The 13,889-nt window shown below is 37.1% G+C and overlaps 1 protein-coding gene across 1 annotated transcript in view; it reads right to left on the bottom strand.

The window, feature by feature from the left end:
* FAM227B (family with sequence similarity 227 member B) overlaps positions 1-13,889 on the bottom strand; it is a 206,195-nt gene that overhangs the window by 172,265 nt on the left and 20,041 nt on the right. The window contains exons 7-8 of the mRNA XM_052647370.1: positions 9,652-9,753; positions 6,003-6,129 (exon numbers count right to left, since the gene is read on the bottom strand). Of these exons, the coding sequence (XP_052503330.1) occupies positions 6,003-6,129; positions 9,652-9,753 (229 nt within the window). The remainder of the gene's footprint in view (positions 1-6,002; positions 6,130-9,651; positions 9,754-13,889) is intronic.

The following is a 13,889-nucleotide window of genomic DNA, read 5'->3' as shown; positions in this document are numbered from 1 at the left end:
GATGCAAAGAGCTAACTCAATGGAAAAGACCCTGATGCTGGAAAGGATTGAGGGCAGGAGAAGCAGGTGATAGAGAATGAGATGGTTGGATGGTATCATTGCTCAATGGATGTGAGTTTGAGCAGACTCTGGGAGATTCTGAAGGACAGGGAGGCCTTGTGTGCTGCAGTCCACTGGGTTGCAAAGAGTCGGACACAACTTAGCAACTGGACAACAATAAGATAGCAGTCAAATTTCATCACTCTACATGTGGTGATTCAGCTTTCCCAGTGCCATGTATTGAAGAGATTATCATATTCCTATTGAGTATTCTTGGCTTCTTTGTCAAATATTAGTTGACTGTGAGGGTTTATTTCTGGGTTCTCACTTTTCTTCCATTGGTCTATGTGGCCTTCTTTGTTTAGTTTCCATGTTTCACTCAAGTTACATATCTGATCATACATGTTATCCATCTGTTCCACTTGAGCACTTACCACATTAATCATAGGTAGTTGAAATTTTCTGTCTAATATTCTAATACCTGTGCCTTATCTGAAACTGGCTCTGATTATTTGTCTTTTGATAGGCAGTTCTGTTTCTGGGGTGAGTCGCATCTCCACTCCTTCACTAAGGGCAACTGGATTTGCTGCCCTTCCTTCCCGCAACCTCTCTCCCTCCTCCTGCTGTGACTTAAAGCTTGTTGTTGTTAACACAGAGGAGACAGAAGAGAAGGGTCCAGGCAAGGCTTAATGCCTTTTTTGTAGTGGTTTCTCTTATATTCCCCCAGGCTTTCTCAAGACTGTCATACCATCCTCAATTATTACTTATAAAATATCTGGAGAGAAACTTGTAATGTCAACTTCCTCCTTGTTTATGAAGCTCCTAAGTATCCTATATGGTCACACTAGACCATACTCAGCTGTAAGTAATTCATTAGAAATTTTGGCTAAATTCTTCTTACTGCCTTTTTATGGCATCTAGCTGCATCTGTCCCACGTGAGCAAGTGCTGACATCTGGTCTTCCCTTTGAGACACCTGTCTTTCTGTAGATTTTGGGTTGACTGCCTTGGAACCTCTGATGGGTTCCAGGAAAGTTTCAAATTTGCAGATAGTTTAGTGTTTTCAGGTAGAAGAGTGGAAGTAATATCATTTTAGTTTTTTACATCCTAAGCAGAAACCAGAAGTCAGAGCACAAAACTTCATCTTACTCACTGTAAAGCTGCCACATAGGATAGTCATAAAGCTTGTGCTAAAACCTAGCCAATCATACAAAATCTTAATGTGTCTCTACACTAGGCAGAAGTATCCTCCAAAGTCTTCCATATCTTAATGTTCCCAAATGGTGAATATGTTATGTTACATGGCAAAGAGGAATTAAGGAAGCAGAGAGAATTAAGTTAATAACTGGCTAGCCTTAAAATATGGACAGTATGCTGGCTTGTCCAGGTGAGCCCATTGTACTCAGAAGAGTCATACATATGGAAGAGGGAGGTAGAAGAGTCAGTATTAGAATGATGAAATATGAGAAAGGTGACTAGTCATTGTGGGCTTTGATGATGAAAGGTTATGAGGCAAAAAATGGAAACAGCTTCTGAAAAGCTACAGAGATTTTCCCTAGAGCCTTTAGAATAACACAGCTCTCCCAACATCTTGGTTTTACCTTAGTGAAACTCATTTTGGACCTATGACTTTCAGACCTCTAAGATAATATATATGTTGCTTTAAAATCACTGCAGATGGTGATTGCAGCCATGAAATTAAAAGATGCTTACTCCTTGGAAGGAAAGTTATGACCAAGCTAGATAACAGTCCCTTGGACTGCAAGGAGATCCAACCAGCCCATTCTAAAGGAGATCAGCCCTGGGTGTTTTCTGGAAGGAATGATGCTAAAGCTGAAACTCCAGTACTTTGGCCACCTCATGTGAAGAGTTGACTCATTGGAAAAGACTCTGATGCTGGGAGCGATTGGGGGCAGGAGGAGAAGGGGACGACAGAGGATGAGATGGCTGGATGGCATCACCGACTCGATGGACGTGAGTTTGAGTGAACTCCGGGAGCTGGTGATGGACAGGGAGGCCTGGCGTGCTGTGACTCATGGGGTCACAAAGAGTCGGACATGACTGAGTGACTGAACTGAACTGAAACTAAGTAGTAATTTGCTGCATCAGTAATAGGAAATTTACACAAGCTCTGGTGCTTTTTCTTATTGTAAATAAGGATCTCTAGGCTTCCCATGTGGCTCAGTGGTAAAGAATCCACCTGCCAATACATGTTCGATCCCTTGGTTGGGAAGGTCCCCTAGAGAAGGAAATGGCAACTGACTCCAGTATTCTTGCCTGGGAAATCCCATGGACAGAGAAGCCTGGTGGGGCTATAGTCCATGGTGTCGCAAAGAGTCAGACATGACTTAGCAAAACAACAAATAAGGAACTCTGGTTAAAAAAAAAAATTGTGGAAAACGAACTAAAATGAAAGCCAACTGACAATGTAAGTAATCAAACTGAACATACTGCAAAGAAACAAATAAAGCAATGACTTCATCTTTACAAAAGCAATTTTTCATATATTAAGGAGGAGAAATTGAATTAAGTATTTTAGATCTATGATATAAATATTTCTCCAACAAAGAAATAAGAAAAATGTCTTTTAAATTCCTTCAACAAGTGCTCTAGCCAAAACAAAATAATTAACCACAATTGAAAGATAAAATCATAGTAAAAGGTGAAAAGGTCATTTATGAGCATAGAACTCAGAAAACATGTGAGTCTTGATAGACATGCAATGTGAGAAAAGCATTGTGACAGAAAGTACAAACACATTCATGTTAAATAAATCATAGAGTCTCTAGTGCAGCTACCACTACTGCCTTTGTTTTCAACTTAAATTCTTATCCATGCATAAAAATAAAAATGAACAATTATGTACAGGTCAGTGAATCTTCTCAAGTTTAATACATAGTGTCCATGTCACCAGCCCTCAGAAACAAAATATTCAGCTTCTAACACCATGGATTAGTTTTGTCAGATTTTGAACTCTGTATCAAAGAACTCATACAGGAGCTACCTTTTTGTGCCTGGTCCCTCAACCTTGTTTGTGTGATTTGTTTACTACTGTATATGATTATAGTTCACTCATCCTCATTGCTGGCAGTATTTCAGTATATGAATACTCCACAGTTTATCTAAATTTTATATTATTGTGGGGATTTGGACAGTTCATTTTGATTATTATATAAATAGCACTGCTTAAGCGTCTGCCTGCAATGCGGGAGACCCGGGTTCAATCCCTGGGTCGGGAAGATCCCCTGGAGAAGGAAATGGCAACCCACTCCAGTATTCTTGCCTGGAGAATCCCATGGATGGAGGAGCCTGGTGGGCTACAGTCCACAGGGTTGCAAAGAGTCGGACACGACTGAGCTACTTCACTTCACTTCATGAACATTTTGTACTTTTGGTGTACAGAAATACGTAGATTTCTGGAGATTATGTACCTGAGAGTCAGAAATATGCTAGTCCAAATTTAACATATGTTTAGGTTTAGTAGATATTGGTAGTTGTCCAGAATATTCATATAATTCCACCTGCATAGTTACCTTTTATCTTAAGAAAATGCAGGTTTGAATTTTTTTAACTCTGAGATGAGTGTAGATTTACATGCACTTGCAACAAATAATACAGAGAGATCCCTGTGCATGGTAACACCTTTTAAAATTATAATACGATATCTTCACTGAGGCTAAGGTACAGTTTCATCCCAAGGATTCCTTAAGCTTCCTATTTTAGCCTCACCTACCCTTCACTTTAAACCATTTCTCTGCCTGATGTGAAGGAGAGGCAATAAATATCAATCCTTTCACTACACAAATATTTTCTCCTAAGGTGAAACATCCCACAGAGAAGTACTGAAGCAAGTGTTCAACAGTGATAAATAGCCTATGTTGGAAAAATCAGTTCAGTTCAGTCACTCAGTCATGTCTGACTCATTGCGACCCCATGGACTAAAGCACACTAGGCTTTCCTGTCCATCACCAACTCCCAGAGTTTACTCAAACTCATGTCCATCGAGTTGATGATTCCATTCAACCATATCTGTCCCCTTCTCCTTCCACCTTCAATCTTTCCCAGCATCAGGGTCTTTTCCAATCAGTCAGTTCTTCACATCAGGGGGCCAAAGTATTGGAGTTTCAGCTTCAACATCAGTCCTTCCAATGAATATTCAGGACTGATTTCCTTTAGGATGGACTGGTTGGATCTCCTTTGCAGTCCAAGGGACTCTCAAGAGTCTTCTCCAACACCACAGTTCAAAAGCATCAATTCTTTGGGGCTCAGCTTGCTTTATAGTCCAACCCTCACATCCATACATGACTACTGGAAAAACCATAGCTTTGACTAGATGGACCTCTTTGGCAAAGTAATGTCTCCGCTTTTTAACATGTTGTTTAGGTTGGTCTTCCCTGGTGGCTCAGGTGGTAAAACTATCTGCCTACAATGTGGGAGAGCAGGGTTTGATCCCTGCATCAGGAAAGGTCCCCTGGAGAAGGAAATGGTAACTCACTCCAGTACTCTTGCCTGGAAAATCCCATGGACAGAAGAGCTTGGTAGGCTACAGTCCATGGGGTCGCAAAGAGTCGGATACGACTGAGTGACTTCACTTTCTTTCTTTCTTTCCTTTCTTTCTAGGTTAGTCATAACTTTTCTTCCAAGGAGCAAATGTCTTTTAATTTAATGGCTGCAGTCACTATCTGCAGTGATTTTGGAGCCCCCCAAGATAAAGTCTATTTGCCATTGTTTCCCCATATATTTGCCATGAAGTGATGGGACCAGATGCCATGATCCTAGTTTTCTGGATGTTGAGTTTTAAGCCAACTTTTTCAAAGAATATGCATTTGCAAACAAATGTATTCAGGCTAGAAGTGAGCAAACTATCTATTCTGATATTTAAATCAGATACGGGATCTATATTTAGTGTTCTTGTCTTTAACTCAGGCAGTTTGTGTACAGAATGCTTTGAAGACCAACCAGTTCAGTTCAGTTGAGTTCAGTCGGTCAGTCGTGTCCGACTCTTTGCAACCCCATGAATTGCAGCATGCCAGGCCTCCCTGTCTATCACCAACTCCCAGAGTTCACTCAGACTCATGTCCATCAAGTCAGTGATGCCATCCAGCCATCTCATCCTCTGTCGTCCCCTTCTCCTCCTGCCCCCAATCCCTCCCAGCATCAGAGTCTTTTCCAATGAGTCAACTCTTCGCTTGAGGTGGCCAAAGTACTGGAGTTTCAGCTTTAGCATCATTCCTGCCAAAGAAATCCCAGGGTTGATCTTCAGAATCAATACTTTGGCCACCTGATGCGAAGAACTGACTCATTGGAAAAGACCCTGATGCTGGGGAAGATTGAAGGCGGGAAGACAAGGGGACAATAGAAGATGAGATGGTTAGATGGCATCACCAACTCAATGGACATTAGTTTGAGTAAACTCTAGGAGTTGGTGATGGACAGGGAAGCCTGGTGTGCTGCAGTCCATGGGGTCTCAAAGAGTCGGATACAACTGACTGAACTCCTACCTACAGAGACACACACACACACACACACACACACACATCATGATTCAAACATTTTTTTCCCATTGATTAATGATGGTATGTTATATAAATAATTCAGTTAGCTCTAGAATTTACCCAGTATTATCTGCTATAAAAATGCCAGCTGTGTTCTAAAAGAAGCAGCTTGAAATACTTCTCTTACAAATATAAAATATGTATCATACAGTTTTCTTTCTGTGGCAGTTTTGGTTTCTACAAGAATTTCACTGCCTATAAAATTGTTTGCCTTCTAAAGTTAATAAGTGATTAATTTTATTATAAAATAATTTTCAGAAGAAAATCATCATTATTTTGAAACATAGACATCAATATTCTGTTTTGTAAGACAAAGAACTACAAAATTTTTGACTAGAGTAAACAAAACACTGCAATTCAAAAGTTTTAGGTACCAAAGTAGTGATCAATACTTAAATGACATTCATACCTGACAACCAAAGAAAAATATTATTCCCTAGATCTTCTTTAAATTCATCATTAAAGAGATTACTAGATTCTGGAAATGCTTCCTGGAATGTTGCATAGATAGCTTGTGCCAAACAATCAGGATACACCTAGCAAAACAGAGTCATATTAAAATAATTTCATATTTCATGTAACATTATCTCAAATACCAAAGAAGTTATTGAGTTTGTGAAATACATGTCCCTTTTTCTCCTTATAACTTGTTTTTGGCCTTTTTTGCCTCTTTGTACTTTCAACAACTGAAGAATATGAACAAAGAAGAGTTGAAAATAAAGTCATATCAGTTTAGCTATTTGTTAGCATTCAGGGGAAAAAATTTAATTTGGATAAAGGATGAAGTTAACAGTTAAGGTTTAATGGTTCTACACTTATTTCATTTTACCCTGTTATTGATATCCTCTTTCAGAAAAAGTATACCCTCTTTCTAGTCATTATAATAAAAAGTATATATACATTTATAATTGAAATATATTTGACATATAATACTGCATAAGTTTAAGGTGTACAACATGTTGATATATTTGTATTTTGCAATATGATTACCACCACAGCATCAGCTAATAACTCTATTACATCACACAATTATCATTTTTTGTGTGTGTGGTGAGAAATAAAAGCATGTTTTTAAATAATTGAAGTCCATTTAGGTGAGTTAATGTAGCATAACACAAATTGTTATTGAGGTTATACTATATTGTTTGCTCCTTGGAATAAAAGCTTTCTTCTTGGAAGAAAAGCTATGATCAACCTAGACAGCATTATTAAAAAGCTGAGACATTACTTTGCCAACAAAGGTCTATTTAGTCAGAGCTATGGTTTTTCCAGTAGTCATCTATGGATGTGAGAGTTGGACTGTGAAGAAAGCTGAGCACCAAAGAATTGATGCTTTTGAACTGTGGTGTTGGAGAAAACTCATGAGAGTCCCCTGGACTTCAAGGAGATCAAACTAGTCAATCCTAAAGGAAATCAGTCCTGAATATTCATTGGAAGAATAGATGCTGAAGCTGCAACTTCAATACTTTGGCCACCTGATGTGAAAAACTGACTCATTGGAAAAGACCCTGATGCTGGGAAAGATTGAAGGTAGAAGGAGAAGGGGACGACAGAGGATGAGATGGTTGGATGGCATCACCAACTTGATGGACAAGAGTCTGAGCAAGCTTAAGGAGTTGGTGATGGACAAGGATGCCTGGCATGCTGCAGTCCATGGGGTCACAAAGAGTTGGACATGACTGAGTGACTCAACTGAACTGAACCCCAATTGTAAAGCCCTGAGTGAATATCAACTAATGCACAGCACTACCAGTATTCTATTAGACTTAAAGTCACTTGACTACTAAGTTTCTCTCAGGGAGTAACTACACACAGGAAGATACCAGATTTTTATGTTAAAGATCTAAAATATTCTATTTACTATTTTGGAAGGCTGGCAGACACCAGAAACTGGAAGATACAAGAGATGATTTCTCCCTTTGGTTTTCCTAAAGAAATTAGCTCTGTTGATACCTTGATTTTAATCCCATAAGACTCATTTTGGACTTCTGATCTACCTAACTATAAAACAATGAATTTCCATTTCTTTAAGCCTCTAACTTCATGATGGTTTTTACACCAGCAATAGGAAACTAATATAGTCACCTGCCTCAGCAGTGCTCAAATCTGCTGGTAAGTGATGGTATTCTTTACAGAATTTCATTAGTTTTTTGGGGTAGGGAAAAAGAGGCAGGCAAGAATGCTTTAAAAACACTGATATATTTAATTTTATTGAATCAGCCATGGGCAGTTTAAAATGCTATTGGAAAGAGTCACATAATTGTGGTATATAAAATTATGCTAGTAATTAAAAAGTTGAACTAGGTAAGGTGAACTTTGACATTTTGTTTTCTGTGTATATTTCAGCTTCAGGAGATTAGTGGGAAAAGAGATGAAGTGTCAGATGGTGTTGAGAAATTTTCTGAGGGAATATCATTGTATGACATTGGAAGAAAATGAAATAAAAACCGTATGTTCAGATTCAAATAATTTATACCGAATAGTGAGATCTGAAGATAATTTTTTGATTCTTAAATATTAATAGCTTTTCTCAGATGAGCCAATTAGTAACAAAACTCCCAATTATTTGAATGAATTAAAATAGAAATTATCCAATGAGAGATGAGGCTGCACTTCTACTTATACAGCTATGGTGGTAATAGATATGTAGGGAGGTGGTCTGGTTCACAAGCATAGAAACAGGGGGAAGGGTCTAATCACTAAGGTGTACGTGTTATTTGTTCTCAAGTGAGGCTTTGAATCTTTGTTAAATAACTTCTAATTTCTCCTTGGAAAATGCCACTGAAAATAGGGACTTCAGAAAAAATCAAGTCGTGATTTGAGATGGATTATAAAGGCAACATCTTGATATCAAAAGGCACATCATCCCAAGGAGAACATTCAGACAATAAATGTAAGACTAGAAATTATAGAATGAGGAATATGTAACGGTGCCACTGCTTGTTTGTTCACATTAAATAGGCTTTTAAAAATTCTTTTCTTAAGGCTTGTGTTAAAGCATGCTTGACTTTATCAAACCACGTATTAGATAGACAAGACCCACCACAAAAGGACAGACTAGGTAAAGGATTATAGATAGGAGAAATCCAGCCAGTTTTGTCATCTCTAGGCAATTTAATGACCAAAAATTCTAACCACTAATGTTTTTCCTGTAAATAAGAAAAATAAATTTATATTAGCAGAGAAAATCATAGTCTATCTTTTGGAATATCAGTGTTCTATAAGGCAAGTTATGAATCATGGATCAAACTCTTCATCTGATGGATAACGGGCTATGGCACTAAGAAACTGAATGTCTGCAAGATCACCTGTGCAATTAGTAGCAGACTCCTTATTCCCAGCCCACTGCTGGCTTCCTTCTATAATACTGTATGTACATTTTTGTAAGATAGATCAAGATTGAGTATAAATATTTGGCAATTTTATGTTTTCTTGATAGACATTTATTTTATTTTAGGATTTATCCATAAAAACATTTACTGACTTGAAAATACTCATGTATTTCTGATTTTACAGATGTCAGTTCAACAAAGTATTTGAATGTGTCTTCTGCTTTGAAATGCTAGATGTTTACATTTCAAAATACTCAAGGAAATTCCATGGATCTTCACTTCACATTACTCAAGAACATAAATTATTTTAACCAAATTATTTTAACATAGTAAAACAACATTTGATTCACAACTTTGTTCATTGTTCTTTACTGTTCACAGGTGCTTAGTGTTGTACTTATGCATTAACACAAGAGGTCAAGTCCTCTTAGACCAAAATATACTTTATAAAGTAAAAGGAAAATAATTTTGTAGATTAAAAAATCAAGAATATGCATAGGATAAGTCAATATTTTTCAGTATGCAAACAAATAGATTCTGTAAGGCCTTCAGCAGAATACAATATTCTGGGGTGGGGGCATAACTTAAAATATTAGCTTTTTTACTCTACTTGAGGCAATTTTGCTTTCAAAGTAACAAAATACATTCTCATATGTGTTTAAATAACTTTTTATACTTCATTTGCTATAAATATAATTTGTATAACCAGTTAACTTCTGTATTTACCTGAAAGAATGTATCCTTTCGGCTTAGAGGTATGCTCATGAAAAGTGACACATAGCTTTCTGAAATTCTATCAAACAAGCAATCTTGACTTTCTCTGTCAGGCTTAAAAAATAAAACAGGTATGGAATTAAAACAATTGATATTACAATTTAAAATTAGAATTTGTTTACATAATGTCAGTAATTCTATCTATTCTCAAACTGCAGATCAGTTGCTATAATGGAATGAGCGTGGGTTTTCGGCATCATGCAGACCTGAATTTAAATGCTGGTTCCATTATTCATTAGCTGCACTATCCTGGGCAAGTTCTAGTTTCCTTATCTGCAAATGTAGGTAATATATACATGCCTTAAAGTAGTATCTTAAAATTCAATTGGACAAGGATCACATTTTGTTTGACTTTGTATTTAAAGCCCTCAGCACAGTGCCTGGCACACAGAAAGCAAACCAATGTCTGATCAATTAATGAAGGTTCTTAAATAGTGGTTGGCATGTACAATGCTGACAATGGCATAGCTACCTTCTATTATTCTATAGCCATTCCAAATCTTTCATAAGTAACTCAGTATAAAATTAAAGCAATTACTGGAATGAGACAGCCATAGACAGAACTAGTAAAATAGTGACATGAAAGACTAAAAACAAAGTAGAATGATATCAGTTCAGTTGCTCAGTTGTGTCTGACTCTTTGCAACCCCATGAATCGCAGCACGCCAGGCCTCCCTGTCCATAGCCAACTTCCGGAGTTTACTCAAACTCATGTCCATCAAGTTGGTGATGCCATCCAGCCATCTCATCCTCTGTCATCCCCTTCTCCTCCTGCCCCCAATCCTTCCCAGCATCAGGGTCTTTTCCAATGAGTCCAACTCTTCTCATGAGGTGGCCAAAGTATTGGAGTTTCAGCTTTAGCATCAGTCCTTCCAATGAAAACCCAGGACTGATCTCCTTTAGAATGGACTGGTTGGATCTCCTTGCAGTCTAAGGGACTCTTAAGAGTCTTCTCCAACACCACAGTTCAAAAGCATCAATTCTTTGGCGCTCAGCTTTCTTCACAGTCCAACTCTCACATCCATACATGACCACTGGAAAAACCATAGCCTTGGCTAGACGGACCTTTGTTGGCAAAGTAATGTCTCTGCTTTTGAATATGCTATCTAGGTTGGTCATAACTTTCCTTCCAAGGAGTAAGCATCTTTTAATATCATGGCTGCAATCACCATCTGCAGTGATTTTGGAGCCCAAAAAAATTAAGTCTGACAATGTTTCCACTGTTTCCCCATCTATTTCCTATGAAGTGATGGGACCAGATGCCATGATATTCGTTTTCTGAACATTGGGCTTTAAGCCGACTTTTTCACTCTCCTCTTTTACTTTCATCAAGAGGCTTTTTAGCTCCTCTTCACTTTCTGCCATAAGGGTGGTGTCATCTGCATATCTGAGGTTATTGATATTTCTCCCAGCAATCTTGATTCCAGCTTGTGCTTCTTCCAGCCCAGCGTTTCTCATGATGTACTCTGCATGTAAGTTATAAGAAGGAAGAAATCTATACATAATAATACTGTTAACATTATAGTAAAGTCTTAAGGTAGCACCTTGAATTCTTGCTCTATTAAGCAATGAACAAATGAATTAAGAGTCCAAATTTATTTATGATATCAACAGTAGAAGCACAAGCTGGCATTAATAGGTTTTGGTAATAAACACCAAAAATGATTAAATTCAGTGGTAATTTTCTATCAAATTAACAAACCATATGAGCTGGGATTCATAAATGTATAGTATCTTAGAACTAAAATGGAAGTTAGATATCACCTAGGTTAAACCTCTCTAATTTAGTGATTGCACTACTATCCTGAAAGCTTAAGAACATTATTTAAGGTTATACACAGTTAAGTATGACTGATGCTGATTCTCAAATACTTTGGCCACCTGATGCGAAGAATTGACTCACTGGAAAAGACTCTGATGCTGGGAAAGATTGAAGGCAAGAGGAGAAGAGGACAACAGAGGATGAGATGGTTGGATGGCATCACTGACTTGATGGACATGAGTTTGAGCAAACTCCGGGAGCTGGTGATGGACAGGGAAGCCTGGCATGCTGCAGTCCATTGGGTTGCATAGAGTTTGACATGACTGAGTGACTGAACTGATACACAGTTAAGTAACTGAAAGCCAGACTAGAATCCAGGTCTCCTAACTCCCAATACAGCTGTCATGCTTCTGTAATAAGTTTACAGATGGAGATAGTAGCAGAAACAATAATGATAATGTTAATAGCTAAAAATTCTAAATCATTTATATAATGGGAAGTGGTTCTAAGATTTAGGGCTGTATGAGAATTAACTGAGATTATATATAATTTACTAGTGAATAAAGTTGGCATGTTTCAGCTACACAATCTACAATCATGTATGAAGAAATATCTAGACAGAAAGTTTCAGAACATGTCTTTGATTAATACAATTCAGTGTAATGTACACATCAAATATACTTTCACAGGAAACTGAGTACCAAAATAGTATGGTAAATTTTTATACATGTTTTGGTATATTTGAAAAGAAAAGTTATCCTACAGCTGATGGATATTCAAGTTACTGATATGCTCATTAGATCTAGCTATTTAACATATGTTAAATCATTCTTGCATTCCAGGAATAAAGCTCATTGGTCAGGCTCTATAACTCTTTTAATATACTGCTGAATTCAGTTTCCTAGTATTTTGTTGAAGGCTTTTGTATCAATATCCTGAAAGAGGATATTGATCTGTACTTTGTTTTTTGTAGTATCTTTAGTTTTGCTATCATGACAATACTGGTCTCATAAAATGAGCTAGGAGTATTCCCTCCTCTTCAGTTTTTCAGGAGAGTTTGAGAAGGATTGGTGTTAATTCTTCTTTAAATATTGGCAGAATTCATCAGTGAAGTCATTTGGTCCAGGACTTTCTTTGTTGGGAGGTTTCTGATTACTGATTTAATCTCCCTACTAGTTATACATCTATTCAGATTGTCTATTTCTTCATTATTCAGTCTTGGAAAATTATATATTGCTAGTAATTTGTCCATTTTATACAGGCTATCCAATTTGTTATTATATGTTTGTTCACAATCCTCTTAATCCTTCTTTTTTCTTTGCTGATAGTAAAGTTCCTACCTTCATTTGACTTTAATTTGAGTCCTCTTACTCTTGCTGCTGCTGCTGCTAAGTCGCTTCAGTTGTGTCCGACTCTGTGTGACCCTATAGACAGCAGCCCACCAGGCTCCTCTGTCCACAGGATTCTCTAGGCAAGAATGCTGGAGTGGGTTGCCATTTCCTTCTCTCCTACTCTTGCTAGAGGTTTGTCAATTTTATTGATCTCAAGGAATAACTTTTGATTTTATTGCTTTTCTCTACTATTTTTCAATTCTCTATTTTATTTATCTCCACTCTAATCTATTCCTTCCTTCCTTCTATTAGCTAAGGGTTCAGTTTGTCCTTCTTTTTCTAGTTCCTTACTAGGTAGATTTAGGTTGTTGATATGTTGTTTATTGATTTGTTTACAACTATAAATTTCTCTTTTAGCACCGCTTTTGTTTTTCCCTGCGAGTTTTGTATGTTCTGCTTTTGTTTTCATTTGTCTCAAGCTATTTTCTAATTTCCCCTGTGATTTATTCTTTGAGTTGTTGGTTGTTTGGGAACTCTTATACATTAATGGCAACTCACTCTAGTAATCTTGCCTGGAAAATCCCATGTCTAGAGGAGCCTGGTGGGTTACAGTTCATGGTATTACAAAAGTGTCAGACATGACTGAGTGACTAAGAAATGACAACAACTGGTCTTTATTATTTCTTTTCTTCTGCATACTTCAGGTTTTCATTTCTTTGTCTAGTTTCCTACACTATAAGCTGGGGTCATGGTTTTTGAGAATGTTCCATATTTCAAATACAGGCATCTTAATGCTTTAAATTTTCAAATACTGCTTGAGGTATATCTCACAAATTTAATCTGCATTTTCATTTTCAATAAGCTCAAAATATTTTTCAATTTCCCTATTGATTTCTGGTTTGACCCATAGTTCCTGAGAAGTATGTTAGTTTCCAAATATTTGAGAATTTTCCAGATAGCTTTCTGTTATCCATTTACACTATAATTCCATTTTGGTCTAAAAACATGACTTGAATTCTTTTAATTTTATTAGAATATTTTCCTAGCCCAGAATATAGTTGGTAAAGATTTAATGTGTACATGAGAAAAATGTGTAT

This window comes from Budorcas taxicolor, chromosome 10, assembly GCF_023091745.1.
Source record: "Budorcas taxicolor isolate Tak-1 chromosome 10, Takin1.1, whole genome shotgun sequence".
NCBI classification, from domain to species: Eukaryota; Metazoa; Chordata; class Mammalia; order Artiodactyla; family Bovidae; genus Budorcas; species Budorcas taxicolor.
This window is presented reverse-complemented; position numbering and strand designations above follow the sequence as displayed.